The sequence below is a fragment of the Drosophila obscura genome, unplaced genomic scaffold (assembly GCF_018151105.1).
Source record: "Drosophila obscura isolate BZ-5 IFL unplaced genomic scaffold, ASM1815110v1 contig_1, whole genome shotgun sequence".
Classification (NCBI taxonomy): Eukaryota; Metazoa; Arthropoda; class Insecta; order Diptera; family Drosophilidae; genus Drosophila; species Drosophila obscura.
Window position 1 is genome coordinate 9,916,324 of NW_024542679.1, and position 20,209 is coordinate 9,936,532.

The 20,209-nt window shown below is 46.7% G+C and overlaps 2 protein-coding genes across 3 annotated transcripts; one reads left to right on the forward strand and one right to left on the reverse strand.

Annotated features, from left to right (window-relative positions):
• The first annotated feature begins 315 nt into the window (after positions 1-315).
• On the forward strand, positions 316-20,176 carry LOC111070560. Its single transcript, XM_022361213.2, has 3 exons — positions 316-406; positions 19,344-19,657; positions 19,841-20,176. The coding sequence occupies exons 2-3, from the start codon at positions 19,346-19,348 to the stop codon at positions 20,174-20,176; spliced, it is 648 nt and encodes a 215-aa protein (XP_022216905.2). The 5' UTR covers positions 316-406; positions 19,344-19,345.
• LOC111070618 (phospholipid-transporting ATPase ABCA3-like) lies at positions 2,828-9,098 on the reverse strand. Of its 2 annotated transcripts, XM_022361291.2 has the most exons (9): positions 8,493-9,097; positions 7,902-8,406; positions 7,769-7,851; positions 5,076-6,883; positions 4,749-5,003; positions 3,969-4,260; positions 3,268-3,903; positions 3,136-3,201; positions 2,828-3,080 (listed from the first exon to the last, which is right to left on the reverse strand). In XM_022361291.2, the coding sequence occupies exons 1-9, from the start codon at positions 8,702-8,704 to the stop codon at positions 2,831-2,833; spliced, it is 4,107 nt and encodes a 1,368-aa protein (XP_022216983.2). In that variant the 5' UTR covers positions 8,705-9,097; the 3' UTR covers positions 2,828-2,830. The 2 variants fall into 2 exon arrangements, with proteins under 2 accessions (XP_022216983.2, XP_022216982.2); XM_022361290.2 differs by having other exon boundaries at positions 5,076-7,851; positions 8,493-9,098.
• Positions 20,177-20,209: the final 33 nt, after the last annotated feature.

The window sequence follows — 20,209 nt, forward strand, 5'->3', positions numbered from 1 at the left end:
GCGGGTGACGGTGGTAACGCGCCCCTTTTTTTTTAATTTTGATTTTATAATTTTTTTTTTATATATTGTGTACAATTATTAAAATATTTATTAATATTTTAGTTAGTGGCACAATGCAATATTAAAACATACCCACACTTTGCTCTCTGCTTTCAGATCCACATCGACCACTGTGTCGCCTAGCACTGCCGGCTCTGGGCACTGCCAGCTACTGGCAACTGCAGTACGCTTCGTTGCACACAAGCCAGCCAGCAACAATAACGAAACACTTAATTCGTCTGTCGTCTAGCGACGTCATCAGCAACATTCCTCAGCTCTTCTCCAGGAACACCTTACAGGCACTCGCAGCCACCCATACGCCCCCCCAGACACACATCGTTAGGAGCGCTGCACAAGCACCCGCAAGGTATGCTCTATAAAATTTTACTTAAAATGCCACAGCACTGCCAGCGCTCGGCCACGCCCACCACTCGCTTGCCTAGCCCAAAAGTTTTGTAACGAAAATTGCTATAGTCAGTGGAGCTGGGATCGAGTTGGATTTCGTTTCGTTTCGTTTCTTCTCTAGGTTTGGGTCTGGGTTTGGGTTTAGGTGTGGGTTTGGCTTTGCACTTGACTTATAAGCTGCCAGATAGTATATATTGAGGGCGGGAGGCGTGAGGCGTGAGGCGGTGACACGCCCACAATACGTTTGCAATTTCCCACACATACGTGAGGTAATTTTAAATTGTTTTGGGGCAAGTTTCGATGCTTCCCTCCCCTCCCCACAACACCCCACCAGCACCTTCGACGCTTCTTTTCTTTTTAACATTGGACTGCCCCAAAAAGTATGCAACGATTTCTGTTCGCCTCTCGCTTTGTCTTTTTGTTTCTTTGCCATTTACGCATTGGCGAGCAATGAGCGCAAATTAAGCGCAGCTGACGGAGAGGATAAAAGAAAAAGAACTAGAACAGATACAACCACACCCCGCCCCACACACACACACAGAGAGCAAGCAGACAGCTGTTGATGTCTCCCTGCTGTAGTCCTTTGTCGTTCTCGTCCTTGTCGTCTGCTTTTACATCAGCTTGAAAATTAGTTGCTACTTATATGCTTCACTTAGTTTTTCTTAAGTAGCAGGGATCAGCTCTCATGTGTGTGTGTGTTTGTGTGGGTGTGTCAGCAGGTGTGTGCGAGTGTGTGTCTCCGCTGGAGATGGGCACGTGACTCACGAACAAAAATGAAACTCAAAAGTTTGCCCTGCAGTCGGCGCATCTGCCGGCACTAGAAAACACCCGCCCTGCTCTTGCTGGGGGATTATTTTCTTTCTCTGGCTGCATTTTGCACCCGAGCATTTTCTACTTAAAAGAGTCTGTCAACGTGATTGCATGTTAGCTCTGTTCTTCATCTCGCTTTGACTCCTGACGCATGAAGGGGTGTTTGCGGCTGCATTTGAACTTAAGACGGGCAGCCAGAAACGGTGAAAACAGCATTTGAAAAGACTTTAAGATGATTTTTCATTCGCTTTCGAGCTTAAGTACGAGTAGATGGCAGCGTCTACTGACAAACATTATGAAATCTGCAAAAGAATATCGCTGTAGTTGAGCCCCTAACGAGCTCCAAATAATTCTGTCTGCATCCCCCTCTGCTGCTGAATACGTTTCAGTTTGGTTTTAATTATTCAATTAGAGAAAGTGTGCGGAACTCATAGCCGAACGTGATGAATGCAACTGATACTACACTCTCGTGCACGTATTTTGCGTTTGCCTCACTTTGAGTTCATTAGTTTTGTGGCACGTCACTCGTTATTCTGTTTATTGAATTATGTGCAACACACGAAAACAGGCAAACAAACAAACAGACAAATAACTGAATAAATTCCCCTTTCACATTCAATTCCCCCTGCCACAACACCACCTCTCACCACATCTCACACCACCTGCTTTGCTATTCTCTGGTTTATTAAGCATACGCCCCGTGCAACGAGAGCCTTTTAAATGTAATTAAACCACTGCGCCGCGCCGCGCCGCGCCGCGACTCTACGCTCCGCTTCGGTTGTCGAGGCAACATCTCTCTCTCTCTCTCTGTGTCTCTCTTTCTCCAATGACAAATGTGTGGGGAAATTAAGAGGAATATAAGGATGGCATATACTCGTATTTTCAGTAAGTTTCACCTTTGTTTTGTCATATTTGCATTATTCCAATGGCAGAATCAGTTTGTTTGGATTGCGTGCGAGTGCACACCATATAGTGGGGGGCGTACGCGTACTCTCGCACTATCCTCGGCGGCTTTCGGCTATGAGTTTAATCCAATTACAAGCGCTTGCCGTTTCCACAGGAGACTTTAGACAGCCGCGAGTGGGCGTGGTCCACTAATTACATTAGCTAATGAATTGAAATAGAATTAAATATGTATTATTTATTTGCTTAGATTTTCACTTTGTTGCGATTCATTATTCTCATTGTGGCCCAAGCTCTGTAAATAATTATTTAATGGCCGTTCACCAAAAATGGACCAAATGCAAACAAAAGCAAGCCGAGCAAATGAAATGAAATGGAACCAGCCTAAATGGAACATTTTGCGTTATATTTGTTTTATTTATTAGTTGTTAACCCCTTTTTGGGCATTTTGTGGGCATTCAAATCGTGCTCATTTTGCGGCTAGCGAATGCATTGGGAATGCGCCCAATATATGTGTGAATAGGGGTAAGGTCAAAATATTTAAATGGGAATCAACAAGCTTAGCCGCAAACTAAATACATTTAATGGGACAATCAAAAGAGAGTAGTAATGAGAGGACGGTACTTGTTTCCGCAAAAATACTGGTACCCAAAAGTATTAAATAGGCATTCATTTATTTATTATTATCTTTATCAGATTTCGAAGCACGACTCTGCGATTGCTTCTTCTGATTATTTCGTTGATTCCTTTCGTTCGCTTTCTTCTTGGCAATGTCCAGAAATACATCTTCTAGCGACGGCTGCGTCAGAGAGTAGTCTGCCACCTTCCAAGGGCTGCGGTTCCTCTCAACGTACGAGAATACCTTCGACCATCGCAGCTTAGCCGTGGGAATGTGGTAGGTGAGCCTGCCACCGAACTCTTCCCTGAATGAGCAATCATTACGAGTGAGTGTGTTTGCTTGGTCTGAGTGCAACTTACTCTAGCGATGCCGTGGGAAAGTCCGATTCCATTTGAGTCTTTATCTTCTGTAGAGTGTGCGCCATGCTGTGAGGGTGGGTGGAAGGGAGGTTTGTCTCTATACGGCCATTGCATACACTTTAAGCGGCTCACCTTTCCGGGCTCGTCTCCACGTGTAACTTGAGCACCAGACACTGGGCAAACTTGTTCTTGATGCGCTGCTGCGATCCCAGGCAGTGAATCTGACCATCCACCATAATGGCCAATTGCGTGCACAGGGCCTCCACCTCTTCCATGCTATGAGAGGTAAGTACCACCGCCTTCCCCTTGTCCCGCAGGGAGGAGAGGACGTTCCACACATGGCGCCGGGACGCCGGATCGACCCCAGAGCTGGGCTCGTCCAGACAAATGAGCGATGAGCCCTCGCCGGCCACTGCCGCGTTCAACTTTCGCTTGGTGCCGCCACTGTAGTATTTGACCTTTTTGTCAAGGTGCACAAAAAAGCCAAATTCAGAGGCCAACTTTTCGGTGGCTTCTTTGATGAGATTTCGGCGTGTGCCGCGCAGCAAAAGGAAGATCCTGAGTGTTTGACGGCCAGTGCAGAAGTCGAAGAGCGTGTCGTGCTGGGGGCAGTAGCCGATGTGCTTCCTCGCTGCCGTGGGACGGAGTTTTAGGCTGCAGCCTCTGACGTGAATACTCCCCATGGTCATGCCAATGTCGCCCACAATCATCTTGAAGGTTGTCGTTTTGCCGGCCCCATTGGCACCCAGCAGCCCAAAGCACACGCCCCTGCAGTAAATTGGGGATTTGGCTGTTGCTTTTGCACTGCTACTCCTTAATCACGGTCTACTCACGGTTTGACAGCGAAGGATATTCCACGTACGGCAGCCAGGCTGCAGTATCTCTTTGAGACCCGGTTCAGGACCAAAGCATGCTCCTGGCGATCCTCGCTCGACATTTTGCTTATCCCTTCGGCCGCAGCAGCCACATCTGCATCGTTGATTGTCACATTTTTTTTACAACAACAACCAAAAATATGTTTTAGGCCATGCCACAACATTTTACTGTACTCGCCGAATATCAGCAGCAACAAGTAGATAATGCCAGAAATAAGCAGATACCTCACCTCCACCCAGTCCAGAAGGTCTGCAAGAAAAAGGCCATGCATACATACAAATATGTGTATATTATATATATGTATAATGTACTATGAGTGTTTATGGATAAATTTCTTAAAAAAATAGGCAAGTGTCTGACTTGCTGTTCTTCTTTTCGTAAATTGATTAATCCCATTCTTTGACAATAGAATTAACTGCCAATTATTCCCATAATTTGCACCAAAGGTTGAAGTGGGCGAAATAAGTTTTGAAAGAACTTTAATCGAGAATCAACCTTTCTTATGGGAGATGCAAATAAAGGAAAATATGACTGCAAAATGGCAAAAACTATATATCAGACTTTACAGCTATTTACTTTAATGTTAGTTGGTTAAATATGTTAAGCGAAAATAATTAAATTAAGCGGCTTATCAGTATACCAAATATGTATGTATTTAGGTATTCTAATTCTTCCCATTATAATTAACTTACCAAGTATATACGTGTGGGTGTGTGTGTGTTTAAAGTGATTCTTACCCATGCAAGAGCAGTCCGCCGTAAAGGTGTTTCCGGGAGTACATAACGATTCAGGCGGTTCGAAACCGGCATCTAAATCATCGAACTGCTCAAATGGAATTTGTTCAAAATTGCACTTTTTCCTTACGAAGCATTTTGCGACCGCAAAGAGGCCAGTAAACACAGGATAAAGGTAGAATAACCGTATCCACAACATCTTTAAAGGTATATCAATTGACCCCCATGTCAATGCCATGAAGAAGCCGAAAACCGCACCTATGGAAAGGGGAAACGGGTTGCGGGTTAAATTTAAACTCTACTCTGAAGACGGACGTTCCAAAATACTACCGAACAGAATGTTAAAGTTGGTAATTATGACCACTGCAGTGCCAGCATCTCTGAAAAGGCATGCCATCATATAGGTGAAGGGCAGACCCGCCACTCCGATAATCATGAGGATCGCCAGCATATCCCCGGGATGGCACAGCTCGTGCAACACCAGTATCAGTGCCAGCGAAAACACAAAGTAGAGGACCAAGTCTGCGATGTAGTGGGACAGCCAGTAGGTGGCCATGTTCACGCCGGACACCTGCTGCTGCATCCGTATCTGCGATGCCTTCTCCTGCGCCACTAAGATGGCGAATATCGCCAGGACAATGGACAGATAGAGCAAAACACAAATGGCCGCGATTAAAGACTCAATTGCGTCATATCCGTGTGCATTCGAGCCTTTATAGGGGGCATTGGTTACCTCTATGCTCGCCTCGGGGCCCACCAGCGCTTTGGCCATGGCATTGAATGCGAGGTTGAGCGAAAGAGGAGCACTATGCAAGAAAAGACTATATCTACACCAGGCGATCGTCTCTTGGTCGACGGTGACTGCTGCTATAAGACTGCGCTTCATTTCGTACATCCTTTGGGGCGTTTCCTGGCCCGGGCCGATGTAGTCATTTATATTCTGGCTTACTCTTTCCACGGTGCAGTGTTGCTGGGCCAGCTCTTGGTAGGCATTGGCTATATCCCGCGCAGGGCGAGTGTCCGATGTCGATTGCAATATTATTTTCACGTCGTCGTTTTTATAATCGGCCAGTGCTATCGGCAGCCTGACCAGTAAGGAGCTCGCCGATGGCTTACGAATCAGAAAAAAAATGTAGAGGACTATGGGCAGCAGCAGGATAACCAGAAATATCCATTTCTTGCCATTGATAAAAAGCAGCTTCTTCAGCAACATGGCCTCCCACTGGCCCAAGAACCGCTGGCAACAGTTTGGACGATGGCTCTGTTCCGGACTCTGTCTCTGGCTCTGACTTTGGCTCTGTCTCTGCCTCTGCACATCTGAGCCACCGCTGCCACCGCCGCTAGTGCGACCCCCACCGCGCCCAAGATCTTCTGCACCGTGCGTCATAAATATTTCTGCCAGACTGGTGGAGCTAAGACCGAATCCCACAACATCCAGCTGCTCCTTCTCCTGCTCCAAGTCGCTGAAGAGTGACCCAAAGGATCCCAGATAGCGGTGCGGCAATCGATAGGAGACATCTGATCCAATGTTACTTTGGGGAAGCGTGTTGGGCACGTGGCCGGCTATCAGTTGGGTCAACCTGGACACATTGCAGTTGGGGCCCTTCTCGCAGGTGAGCAGATAGCTGGTCTCGTTCTGTTTCTTGAGGAACGCCAGCGAGCCCAGGCAACGGAGCCGGCCATCGCTTATGATGGCAATGCGGTCGGCCAGTACCTCGCCCTCGTCCATTTGGTGTGTGGTGAGCAGAATGGTGCGTCCCTGCTTCTCGTCCAGCAACAGCTTCCATAGTTCGAGCCGCGAGTTGGGATCCAGACCCGAACTGGGCTCGTCGCAGAACAGAACCTTGACGTTGCCGCACAGGGCACAGGCCAGGGCGAGCCGTCGCTGGGTGCCGCCAGAGAGGCTTCTGGCCGAGCTGGAGGCCTTTTCCTTTAGGCTAAGCTTCTGTAGGTATTTATCCACCTCCTGTTTGACCGCTGCCCCCTTCAGGCCTCTGAGGCGGCTGTAGAAGCGAAGGTGACTGGCCACACTTAAACCACCAAAGAAGACGCTACTCTGCGGACAAATGCCCAAGGAGCGACGGGCCTGGAGGTGTTCGGTTTGTATGTCGTAGCCATTGATGATCGCCGTGCCGGAGCTGGGTGGAATGGTACCCGTCAACATTTGTATGGTCGTGGTCTTTCCAGCGCCATTGTGTCCCAGGAGCACCATGATCTCGTTCTCAAACAAATCGAATGTGAGGCCGGCGACCACCTGTCGCTTGCCAAAGCTTTTGCTGAGATTTTTGATTTGTACACCAGGGGTTTTGCCTTTGGCGCTGGCATCGACGAACTTGGAGGGCTTACCTTCCACGAACTGACCCGAAGGTCGCTCCTCGTCATTGGGTTGGACAGGGAAGAGCCCGGGCGGGGATAGTGCTCGTCGGACAGTGTGCTTGGCCGGACACCAGAAGTGCTTGGTGCACGGGAAATACCACGGCTGTGGCGTGCCAAACTCCCCAGGCCTCACCCGCTCCATGTACAGGCAGATGAGGACCGAGATCAGGCTGAACAGCAGCATGATCGTTAGGATCGCCCCCACGCTTATGCTGTCGCGGAGCCACGACGTCTCAAAGAGATTGCCCCACTGCAGGCCCAGGCCCGCCTGCTCCCATAGGTTAATGCGATCCATGACCATGTTCATGGCCGACACAACGAAAATGCTGCACAGCATGTTCACCAGCGTCCCAGTACTGTCATGGTCAGTGACAAAATTGGGCAAAGAGCTGGCTATGAACAGAAGGGCGGCAATGATGCCACACCAGTTGCTGCGCGCAAAGAAGGAGCTGACCAGGAAGCCAAAGCATATGAAACAGTGGCTGCACACAAGCAGATAGAACAGGAAGACCGACCAGTCGGTGTGCGGGAGAGCGGGCATTCCGGTAAAAGGTCCTCCGTACTCGGAGGTGGGCAGATCGATCCCCGTCCAAAAAATCGTAATAATAAGCGATACTATGAATAAAACTATCATGGACTTGACATACCAGGCCAGCCATTGGAGCGAGTTGCTTACGTCGATGATGTTCAACATGTCCTTCAGCTGAAGCTCCTTTTCCTCGACAATGTTCTGCAAAGTGGAACGGTTAGAGGACTGCCTGAAGAACAGCTCAGTCTTACCTTAACGTCCAATGTAAACGGGCATAGGAACACACACATTAATAATATAACAAAAAAAACTTCTAGTTTCATTTCTACATCTTCATATAGTTTCTCGAGTGTTGGTGGACTCACATTTTGAGTCGTATTCTTCATCTGCAGATACCGTAGGCTGATTTTCGTCTGAAGAAGCAGAAAGCCACTTCTTTGGTATTTCCTTTGTACTGTGTTCTGTGATATCAGGAGATTCACACTAAAATGCTCTGCGCTGCTAACGGGAAAGCGCAGAGCAAACCGGAATCTTTGCGGCACCTCGGTTATATCGGACCACTCCTCGGGAAACTCTATACCGAACCCACCCCTGTACGTGATATTTTTTTCGAGCGTTTCCTCCAAGGCCTTGGCATCGACAAAGCCCTCAACATAGATCAAAGTTTCGTCAGATTCAACAGAGGGAACGGTGGGTTCCCCTCTGACAATCATGTCAAGAATTGGATTTTGCGGCGAGTAACAAAGGATTAATCCGCTGTGTGTAGCCATCAATGAACCCAATATTATATACTTTTATTCAATAAGAAGTGGTTCGTTACTTCGTTACTACATAGTACTTACTATTCATCCTTGGGGTTAAAAAATTCATCTGGAATGATTGCTGAGGATTCAGTCCTCACTATCAAGGGCACCAGCGGTATTAAAAGAGAAATTATTATTAAACAAGCCAACTGGCATTTGCGTCCCAACAGCACACATATATTTTTCCATAATATCAAAAGAAACTTCTTTGGCCAGGACAGGACCTCCGGCTCTTCCTCTTCGTTAGCCATATTTTATAACTATTTTATTTTCTGGAACACACAGTATTACTCGTACTCGTACTCGTTTTGGGGAAAACCAGATCACAGTGCTGTGTTTTCCAGTGCGAGTAAATAGAACGAACTGGACAGCTGAAACACTAAGCACTTGATTTTTTGAATGAGAAGAGATATTTAAGTTTATCGGATGTTTGAGAAGTTCTCTGGCCACCCACACACAGGGAGATCATCGAGAGTCGGAAGGTCGATCGGGTCGAGGAGACCAGCGACCGCCACGCGACAGACGACAGCAAGAGTCTTGGAAGGACCCATGAACCCGCGGGTGAGCCAAGTTGGGGGCAGTACATAGATTAGGAGGGCGGTGCGAGTAGCCATATAGAAGCATAAACCATAAAATAAAACTATTAAACATACTTAGATATAATTTATAAATATAAAAACAAACAAAGAACTTGAAATTTTAAAAACTTCGTTTCGTGTATCTCAAAGTGTGAGTTTCTCTTTAATTTTTGCTGACATGATGATAGTTAGAACAAAGATAAAATCTTTGAAAAATCTAGGATCCTTCACAGCCTACACCCGCTGTCACAGAACCACCCCAGGAACAATGTGGCTATAATTTCTGAGATTCTACTGTCTACATATTTGTTGCATGCTACGTTCGATTGGCAGTTTTTGCAGGGAGTAAACATATTGAGCGATGGACAAACACCTGCAGCACATAAATATGTTTGCGTGCCGGCAACGTAATGCGCCAAAATATTTCTAGAATAATCGGGGCAAATCGCTTGATTTGTTTCTCTGTAATTTCGGGCATGTGTATGGATGATATCCGATATCAATTCATTGTGATTAAGCGCCTTAGACTGTGGCTGCCACCCAATTGGCCTCAATCACATTATCCGCCATCACCGCAACATTTAAATTCCTTTGGCTTCCCCCAACCCCCAGCCCAAGCACGTTCCCGTACCGACCCACAAAGAGCAGCGATGTGGGATTTGGGTCAATGGTGGGTTGGGTGGCGGTGGTTAGGCGGTGGCGGAGGCGACGGCGACGGCGAAGGTGCTCTCATCATTCAACATTCGCAATGTAATGACTTTGGTCAACAGAACTCATCAAGGATATGTCAGCTTTGGCTCTGGGCCCTGCCCCGCCCTGGGCGGTGCCACGCCTGCTTCAGCAGTGGGCTGCGGTTGAGGCTCAGCGGGCATACAAAGCACTTAACTCGTTAGCGGTTAACGGTATATTGGTAAGCCAAGAGCAACGCGAACAATAATTAAACAACAGCAGCAGCAGCAGCAGCAGAAGCAGGCAATCGAGAGCGTTAGGGGCATCAGGGGACAGGACCTCCACCTCCTCGTACATGACTTGTCAACGCCGAACACAAGGCTAAAGCCAAGGCCCAGGTGGGGGCCAATCGTTGAAGATGGCAATTTGCAAATGATTGGGGTACTGATTGATTGATGGACTGCAACATTCTGCCACAAATCTTTGCCAAAAGCCGACTGAGAATCAGCAGCAGATTGTAGTTTCAATTAAGTGCAATTAATGCGATTAACAAAGGGCCCCACAAAAAAAAAAGGAAATGCCAACATTGTCTGCAGTCGGTTGATTAAGGGCTTAGCTGGTTTGAATTTGTTGAGAACGGCTGGATGAAGCAGAGTCGAGTGCCGAGTCTCGTTCAGAGGCTGGCACATGGCCAGCAGAGCAATAGCAATGAGAAGCCACATTAAACCGAACGAGAGTCCATCGGCTATCAGGTACAGTTTCAGGCCCCATTCCGCACCCAAATTAAATGAGCTAAGAGCAGCTGGCTAATAGACTCCAGCTCCCTGCCACTTAATGGGATATTAAGCTACAAAAAAAAAAACAAAAAACGACTGGGCGATGGCAGGAAAAACTTGCCAGCCAATAGCACACATGACTCAACACACAAAATACTTGGCCAAAAAATGCTAGAGCTCAGACCAGGACCAGGACCAGGGCCGGGACCGGCACTCCCAGTCCTGGCTGGCCCTGAAGCAGGACTAGCAGGAATAGGTTCCCCGGCATCCCCCAAATAAAAATAACAAATATCCACAGTTAATTGAAATTCCTTAACTTTCTCAATTAAACTTTCGTGCAATGCTTTCAACTTTTGCGGGGCCCGAGACAAGGGCGAGACATGGCTCAGTCCTTCATTCACTCCCCAAAAAAAAAAAGGAACAAGAAGATGAAGTTTCCCTCCGTCTCGCTGGCGCTCCCCCTCTGCCTTCTTCTTCACCTCTCTGCAGCATGCAACATGGCGTATGAGCAACGCTGAACGCGGCCAACCTGTGGGCGTTTTTCGTCGCAACTTTACGAACTTTCCCCAAAGCGGCAACGAAGGCAGCAGCAGCGAATAGTGCAACTTCTGTAAGACTATTTGAAGTATGTGCAAGTAGCGACAACAACAATAACTGTCTGCTTAGCGTCGGTAAAAAAAATGCCGAAAAACTGTTGCAGCAACAACAATAATCAAGATGAGGAATATAGCAACCTGCAGGAGGCTTTCCAACTAGAGATGACAGCCTCGAATCGATAGGAAAGTCAAAAAGCAAGTCCAGTTGGTTAGTTGTTTATTAGTGCATGCGGCTAACACAATGTCGCCCATTGAAATTGGCCCCGAAATGTCTCTGAAAATCTCTACATCCAGAGCAACAAGCGCTGCCATTTTATTACTAACACTTGCATTTGAAAATGTTTAAATCAAAATTAATTCTATTAAATTGCATTATGTTTTACCTGCTAAATAATGCTCTGGCACTCACGCACTCATCGCTAGGAGCCTTTAACTAACTCCAGACATGGCACACGCTTCTCCAGACCCCCACCGCTATTGTTACTGTGTTCTCTCAGCTCTTTTTTCACGTTTTAGGGCGTTAGTTTATAAAAAATGCACAAAGCTTGGCCGTGTTAAGAACTCGCTGCCACTCCCATTCCCATTCCCACTCCCACTGCCTCTCTTTCAGGCCAAAAGTGGCTGCCTTACGACGTCTATGGCTCATTCTTATCAACTTTTGGCCGTGCTTATAACTTTTGCCAGGAGGCAGAAGGAGCAGTAGAAAGGAGCAGCAGCAGAAGGACTTTGTTAGCTGCACGCGACAAGAGAGCATCCTGGAAGCCAGTATCCAACCAGAATCCGCCCATTCAGGCAGGCAGGCAGCCCCATTCAGACAACTTCTGCTAACAACAATAATTGTTAATAATGTTTATGAAAAGTTGCTCCTTCTCCGCCTTCCCCGTTGTCATCCGCGTCTGCCACTTTGGCCATAGTTTGGCATATCTTTTGGTTTTGTTCAGTTGACTGTTGCTGGTCGAGCAATTGCCTGAATGGCATTCTATATGTACCCGGAGCACCAGGAATACGAGACTACAAGACACTTGCTTTAGTTTAATGATATTTGTTTATTTATGGGCCAATTGTTGTCAAGTTTTGTGCACAAGGCAGATTGCTTTCCCAAAGAATGTGGCATCAAATAAAATAGTAGATTTCTATGGTCCTGGACCAGCCATCCATCCATCCATCCACCCATCCATCATCCCCACATTGAGGTAGATCAAATGCTCAAGATGCTCTGCTCAAAGGAAGTGCAGGACACACTTCAATTTAAACTATAAGCCAGCTCTCAGCCAGGAAGAGAGCTTCCACCTTTGTCACAGCGTTTGACATGGATGGCCCCCGAGCTTCAGCTCCAGCCCCAGCTCCAGCTCCAGCTACTGCCACGACTCGAACATCCGCTGGAAATGATGCCCGGGACAATGTCTGCCAGCTGACGCGAGCTTCCGCCATATAAACACCCCCTAAAAGGAAGAACAAGAAGGAAGGAGCAATAGAGAGCAGAAGCAAAGGGCCGAGAGGAATACAGGAAGCAAGGACACCCAAGGACTGTTGCTTAAGTTGGGCTGCGCCAAGTGTTCAATATATCAATCAAAGGTGTTGAAAATAAATGAAAAATGTGTCGAAAGTTTATCATTGGATACGGCCAGAACGTTGGTGGGGGGAAGGGGACATGAAAAAAACGAACAGCGGATTTTCCGAATTTCCCCATTTTCCAAAAGCACAATGCATTGTGCAGGGGGAAACAAATGGTGCGTAAAAATAAAGTAGTATGCGAGCAGCACACGACATGGCAACTTTTTCCGAATCGATTAAGCTGTGACAACTGGCCAGTTCCCCCTCCCACAGCCCCCTACACTCCATACCCCATTGGTCCAGCACAGCACCCCCAAGCCCCTCGGCTGCCCCCTACCGGGAAGTGTTTAAAGGTTAACGTTTGAAAAGTGAAAAGGAATTTTCCCAACTGCCTTTGCACCGACTGACTCAATGCGGCCCCCAAGGCAGGCAAACCGCAAAAGTGAAGCTCGGGGAGCATTGAATGCATTTCACTCGTACCTTGTGCAGTCGGCAACTATTTTCTCAAAATCTGTCGAAAACTGTGTTCACTTCTGCTCGCTGGCAATAAGCCCCAGAACACAAATAAGTATTGAGCGGGACGGGACGGCACCATTTGGCAGTCTGGTTTGGGGTCTAAAGTTAGCAAGTAACCTGCAACTTGAAAAGGAAAATAGAGGTTGACTTGAGGAAACTGCGAACTGGAACTTGAAACTGGGAATGCTCTCTCCACAAACGGAATACCATGAAGTAATTATGATTCTTTTCGGAGTCTAAATCAATGTTAAGAACCTTAAACAGTAAAGGTCACATATGAATTATGTGTGTGCCCCGAACTGGTGGCATACTCTCATGCTTTGAGGGTATTCGAGAGCAGGCGGCGGCCGGTTATTGGCCAAAAGTGTAGCACACAATTCTGCTGACTGTACCGTAACCGTAACTGTAAGCCCTGCGCCCCCCGCTCGAATGCTTTTTGGCTTAAGCGTCCTCCACTTCACTTAACTTTCTGTTTTCCTGTTTTCCACTGACTTTCTGCCAGAGCTTTTCGCTTTTGGCGTAGAAATTCTCCAGTGTTTTTGCTTCTGGTCAAGTATGATTGGAATTTTATATGGCCAAAAGGTTCGACGACGACGACGACGTCAAAATGGCCAACACGTAGTCGTGGGTAGCAGCGGGTGTTTGACTTTTAGTTGGTCCTGGAGAGCGCTTCTCGCTGGCTTTTGCAGAGCAAAGCAAATTGTTACTGACTCCTTTCCGATATTATTATTAATTTATGTACGAGCAGGAGCAGGAATAGGAGTAGGAGTACAGTGCACCACCCATCAGCAAAGTTCCATCTCAATCAATAAACTAGTCACGTCTATGACACCCCCAATCCCATCTCAAACGCAATCCCCCATTCGATTCAATCCAGTCCGGAAATGAGCAGCAAACAAAAATATCCATTTGCAATTTGTTGCCTGGCGATTAATGAGTACTGTAGCGGAGTGAAGTGAGGTGGAGTGGAGTAACGAAAGAGCCACAGAAAATGCTTAATTTATGTTACTTATCAAAATGGCGCTAATTGAAAATTAGCTGGTTATCGTGCAATTATCTGGACTGGACTCTCTTCCCTGGTTCACATACCAGTTTGTCTGTGTTGTGTGTCTGTGCTTTCTGTTCGGTTTTTGTGAGCTGCTGGCGGGGGAAATTCAATTTCCATAGCCAATAGATAAGCGCACCCCAGAACAAAGTCGGAGCCGGATGCGCTGGCCTTGGTGGGGGAATATATTTTGATTTGTGCGCCCATCCAGCGTGATCTGCTCCCCCTGATAAGCGCAGCTAAATTAAGAGACAGCCTGGCCATTTGGAAGGGGTGAGGTTCGCTTTTCTCCCGAGTTAATAGACCATGGCCAAGTACAATTTATGGCCGAATAAGTGGGGAAGTCGGTGGCCTCGGTGCGTGGACTGTTTTTCTAATGCTGTGGCGATGATTTAGCAATTGTCTGAATTTCAATGAAAAATACGTACATTTAATTCGGATCTATCAAATATATTAATAAATCTTACAAGTGATTAATAGTTATATTTGGAGAGGTTAGGGCATATTTAAAGAAATTTTCTAATCAATCTTTGGTTTTATTTAAAGTATCCAAATATAAAATTAAAATAATATATAAATACCTGTAGAAAATAAAAAAAAATAAATTCTGTTATCTAGTCCACTCTCGCGTATCCTTTAGCCATCCTTCCCCTGATCAATTTCGCTTCCACTTTGACTCAAATTTACTTCTTTCTTCTCATGCGCAGTTTATATGTACATACATATGTGCATATGTTTGTGTTTACATGCTTCTCTATTGGCCATTTCAATTCCTCTTTGGCCAACAAATTGGACAACTTAAAGAGCTCATTAAATTAACTACACGCATCTGCCCGACTTTCGGCCATTTTCACTTGCTCTACATATTTATTATTATCTTTTTTGTGACTCTCCCTCGCACGCTCTCTCTCTGTCGCTCTATCTGTGTGTGTTCCTCTTCTCAATTTCATTTTGTCAGTTTTTGTTGGTCCTCTCCTCATGCTGCTGACATGACATGAACTGTAGTTTATTTATTATTTCGCTCTACGCTCATTCCCATTCTCCTTGTACATTTTTCGGGCTTCTTTTCATTTTATTTATATCCTTGACGCATGCAAACATGGTGTGTGTGTGCATGTGTATGTGTGTGAATCAGGTCACACAACACACATGCTTAAACATTTGAATGTGCGTGTGTGTGTGCGCTGTGTTATGTAGTTTATTGTCAATTGTTTGTGGCATTTATTTCGCAATTGTTTTCCTCCATTTTGTCACTTTGTTTGCCTCTGCTCTGCCTTTTGTTCATTTATTTATTTATTTGATTAGTTTTTATTGCATGACCATTTTCCGTGCATGGTACGAGTATGATTAAAGGAGTTTCACTCTTTGTCCTCGGGCCAAATATGCAGATACTCCTCTTGCCCCTGCCCCTGCTCCTGCTCCTGTATCTCATTTTGGCAGGACTTTTGGCAGGCTGTAAATTGTTGGTTTTGTGGAAAAGTGCCCAAACTTCATGATACAATTATCAGATACATTGCTTTGCATCTAAACTTTGAGAATTTTCGCAATTTCTGACCCATTAACAGAAACCATAATTCGTTCTTCAGTTGACTATCGTTTAACCATTTCAAAGTCAATTTTCGCTCTCTCCCTCTATCTATCATGTGCCCTGCACAAACACAATAAAAGTCCTTCCACAGGATAACCCGTCCATTAACCCTCATCGACTGCAATGGGATTGGAGAGCGCACCCCATATGCCCATTCCATCGCCTCCCTTTGACTGCGGATAACCATATGTGTCCTCCCTGCGTTGCAACGGACTCAGACTGGGGCTCTGGCTCTGGCTCGGGCTCGGCCAGAATGTCAGGACATCCATCCATCCGATGTTATTTGGTCGCCCCACAGTCGATTGAATTGCAATGCGGCACGTGCAACATGAATGGACTCGCTGCAATCGTCCTATGCATATAAAAGGAGGCTGAAAGCTGTTGATGATTGGGCGTGGTGGCATGGCCTGCTATGGCAGCGCAGCCTCAACGCGTGGCTTCAACTCAATTATCAAACTTTGGGCCGCCGATCCGGGAGCCAACCTGGAGCCTGCCACTCTCCCACACACACACACATACACAGCCATACACAGACATAAGGATTGCCAGACAGACGGACAGAACGAACACGTGTTGGAAACAAACGGAAATGGATTTTTGATTGAGTGCACAATAAAATGTGCAATGCATTTTACAGGCGAAAACAAGAGAGAAATACGAATATGAAACATGCAAAAGAACAACTCCACTCCACCTCCATTCCCTCCCTCCCTCCCCCACTCCGTCCCTAAGTGGAGTTTAGTCGTATTTATTTTGTTCGACTCGTATCCAAAAAAAATCCACAAAAGAAAATTTTTAATTTTGGGGCAAAAAGTTGCAATTTATATGCCTCTATGCCTCCGCCCTTCCTCTTTGATCCATCATCATGAAAGTCAATTTATTTCATTATAAAGTGCATAGGACTGGGGGCCCGTCATCCGTCTCTCTTTCTTTCCATTTTATGGCGCATATTTGGCCAATTTATTGGCCTCATGGCTAACAAATTGCAAACACACAATGTGGATGGATGGAAAATTATTGCGTCGTTCGTTCGATTGGATGCAATGAAAAAGTTTTCCATCTTCCCCCCTTGTTCGGGGGTTTTTCTGCATTTATAATTGGAAATCTATAAAGGGCGGATCGTAAAAAATACACCGAGTCAAGGGTCAGACATATAAAAAAGAAGAGAAACAGAAACCGAAACAGTTAACGGAATTGAATGATGCCCTATCATAAAATAAGAGCATGGAGCTCAAGCTAATTGATTGACCGATGGATGACCCTCAGTAACAATCAAAAGAATGCGAATAGAAGAAGGTAAATAAATCAAATGAAAATTGCAGAGGCCACACAAGGATCAAGCCAGACCCAGTTTAATGGCAAAATCGATCAACCCGAACCGAATGTAGACCCAAGCCAAGAGACAAACTATCCCTAGATGTAAATATGCTGCCAAAAATCTTATATATTCGCCAAAAAAAGAAACGAAGACAGAGACAGATGCCTCTGGCAGTCGCTCAGTCATGGGGAATCACAAAAACGCTGCCAATTTTCGACTATTTCCCTATGGCCAAATTTGTGTATCCTGCTTCTGAAGGGGAGGCAGATCGATGTCTGGAGCGGGCCGGGCTTCGAGTCCTCGTGGTCTAGACGTTGTCTAATGACAAACGCAAACCACAAAAGATGACGACGACAGCGACAGCGACATTGAGGATTGTGGATTGAGGATTGAGGAAAATGTTATGCAAGTCGGTCGGAGCCAAGTCAAATGGAAAGGCTTTCGAGTCCTTGTCTGGCTGCGGACAAAATGTACCAGTAAGATAAATAAACTGAACTTTAAATGGCTGCCAATCGACCATCGACCCATCGATGACTGGTCTATGGCCTGCCCTGGCCCTGCTAATTCCCATTGACCAGCGACTCGAGGGGAGACAGGGAGACGAGACTTCAAGATGAGCAGCGGAGCATTGAAGCGAAAGAATCTTTCGATTCGATTCAAAATTCATCGAAAGCATGCAAAATAAATCGTACCGAAAGAGTGGCCACCTCCGCCACTCTCCTTTCCTCTTTGGCCCAACAAAAGGCACAATCAATGACGACATCGGTGTTTAAATTTTTCGAAGCAACAGACAATTTGCATAGTTAGAAGAGAAACAGAGGGAAAGAAGCGCCAGACTATTGAGATATTAATATGCAAATTTTTCGCATGGAGAACTTCTGCTCTCCGCATTGTTCCCATTTAAGTGAAATTTCTTGAGCGAAAAAGTTTTGCCTTCCCGGCCGGCTATAAAATAGAAATCCCATGCCAATGACGGTTTCAGTATTATTCCTAATCACGACCATGAAGTGCTCTTGGAGTCTCTACTGCTGCGGAGGTACGTTCTCTGATAAGGTGTTTGTTGTATATGATGGGGGATTGCATGGAAAGACGACTGTGGAAAATTGTGAACAGAAATCCTTAGCTGGAATTTGCTAGAAGTTTTGTGGGGAACAAGGTCGTCTTTTCTTTCGTTTTTAGCCAAACGGCAGCTCCTGAATTCTGCTGAAAGTGGTTCCCGAAATGTCTACAAATTCCAAGAATACCAAGAACAGAGCCCGTATCCCCTGCTGGGCTTGGGTTTGGGTTTGCGTTTGGCGAGGAACAGAACAACGCCACAAAAACCCAAAAAGGGATCTGATCTGCCCAAAAACGGCGCTAAGTTGACAGCCATAATTGAGGCTTAAGTCTGGTTCTGGTTCTGGCTCTGGCTCTGGTTTTGGAACAGCACCCGCCAGCCTCTGGATCTCTCTCTGTCTCTCTGGTGTCATAAAGCCATAAATAAGCCGCGGAAATTCCCAGACCCCGAATGAAAATTATGGAAAACTGCAAGTTTATGACAGGCACACGCGCGACCAGGCACTCGCTAATGATCCAAGCTACCTGAAGTACTGCCTTTAAAAGGAGCCCGTCCCAGATTCCTGGGCATCAAACGGACTTCGATCGTCGCAGCAGCAACATCCATCACCCAGCAACATGATTGACGAACAGAAACTGAAGAAGAGCTCGGAGAGTAAGCAGCGCTCAAGCAGCAGACCCCACAAGATGCACAAGTCCAAGGATCCATTGAGGAAAAAGAAGAAGGCACTGAAGAAGCTGCGCAAACGGGCGCCCAGCATCAACTTCTCCTATCAGCTGTTCCTGTACCGGCAGGAACTGAAGCGGGCCAGCGCGGACTTCTCCTACTTGCGGCTGTCCAGAGCCAAGATAATGCTGACCAATGAGCTGATAGCCAAGAAAATCGGCAGCAGCGGTCAGATGAGCAGCGTGGACGATCTCAAGATGCTCAGCCGGGAGTTGCAGTTCAAGAAGCGTCTCACCAGCCAGGTGGAGCGTCTGGCGGAGTTCAAGAACCTGGGCCTCACCGAGATGATACTCGATGGCAAGAAGACCACCCTATAGCCATAGCAGGGCAGATGTGGACACGGAGAGAGCGTTAGGCTGGGGCTGGGCATTACCTTAAGTTAGTTGTAATCTGTTAGGCTGTAATATTTTATCAAATAAAATATCGCAACGAAATATGTAATCCAGTTCTTTGCCATAACCTTACAGCCATGCTGCTCTGCTCGGCCAGTCTCTGCTGCGCCCAGAATGTCACCCACCTGGACGACAGCCAGGAGGCCCTCAAAGTGGAGGCGTTACTCCAGGCGTCATCCAGCACTTCGACCACTGCCCAGCCGCCAAGCAGCTCCACTGCTCCCCTGACCAAAGCCAAGGCCAAGCAGGCCCATGAAATTGAAGAGGATGATAATAACTTCTCGAACGATCGGCTGCCGCAGTTGACGGACGATGAGTACAGCAGCCTGGGGGAGGATGCCAATCCCTTGCATTTTCTTAAGCAGCAGCCGCCACAGCAGCAGCAGCAGGTATGAAATGGTCACCGATTCAGCTTAGGTAATCCTGAGGATTACGATCCTGAAGAACCCTTAAAGTATAGTATTTCCCAGTCTGATGTAGACCTCTGTGATGTTCACAATAGTGTGATATTATTGCCCTATTCTGAAGTTTCTACCTCTGTGACATGAGCATCCCTGTGATCTTCCTTTTAGCCCAAGCCTGAACCTGTGGTTATGGCCCCCCAATCGAGTGCCTCTTCCATTTACATTACCATCCCCATATACATCAATACGGCCGGCAAAGTGCCCCTCACTCTGACCATTGGCGACCAGCAGATGTCCCTCAATCCGCAGAGAAAGGCAGCCCCAGTGGCGGCAGCGAACAAGAAGAGTCCCCATACGAAGGCGCCCAATTCCCATTTCAATCGTTTGCTGCAACAAATCGAGACGAGTCCCAAGCGACGGACCACCAACCGGCATCGCAGTCAGCTGAAGAGCAATATCTATGCGGCAAAGGAGCGTCCGGATCGACACGCTTCCATCTACTAACATTCTGAGTTCCTGAACTGCGAGCATCTATTT

Bases quoted from the DNA above. Each gene is read 5' to 3' on its own strand.
- LOC111070560 (XM_022361213.2), top strand. From the start codon at position 19,346: ATGCTGCTCTGCTCGGCCAGTCTCTGCTGCGCCCAGAATGTCACCCAC. The intron at 19,658-19,840 runs GTATGAAATGGT...TCTTCCTTTTAG, and splicing joins CGCCACAGCAGCAGCAGCAG to CCCAAGCCTGAACCTGTGGT.
- LOC111070618 (XM_022361290.2), bottom strand. From the start codon at position 8,704: ATGGCTAACGAAGAGGAAGAGCCGGAGGTCCTGTCCTGGCCAAAGAAG. The intron at 4,261-4,748 runs GTAAGAATCACT...TTTTTCTTGCAG, and splicing joins GGCGGACTGCTCTTGCATGG to ACCTTCTGGACTGGGTGGAG. The intron at 3,081-3,135 runs GTAAGTTGCACT...TTGCTCATTCAG, and splicing joins TTTCCCACGGCATCGCTAGA to GGAAGAGTTCGGTGGCAGGC.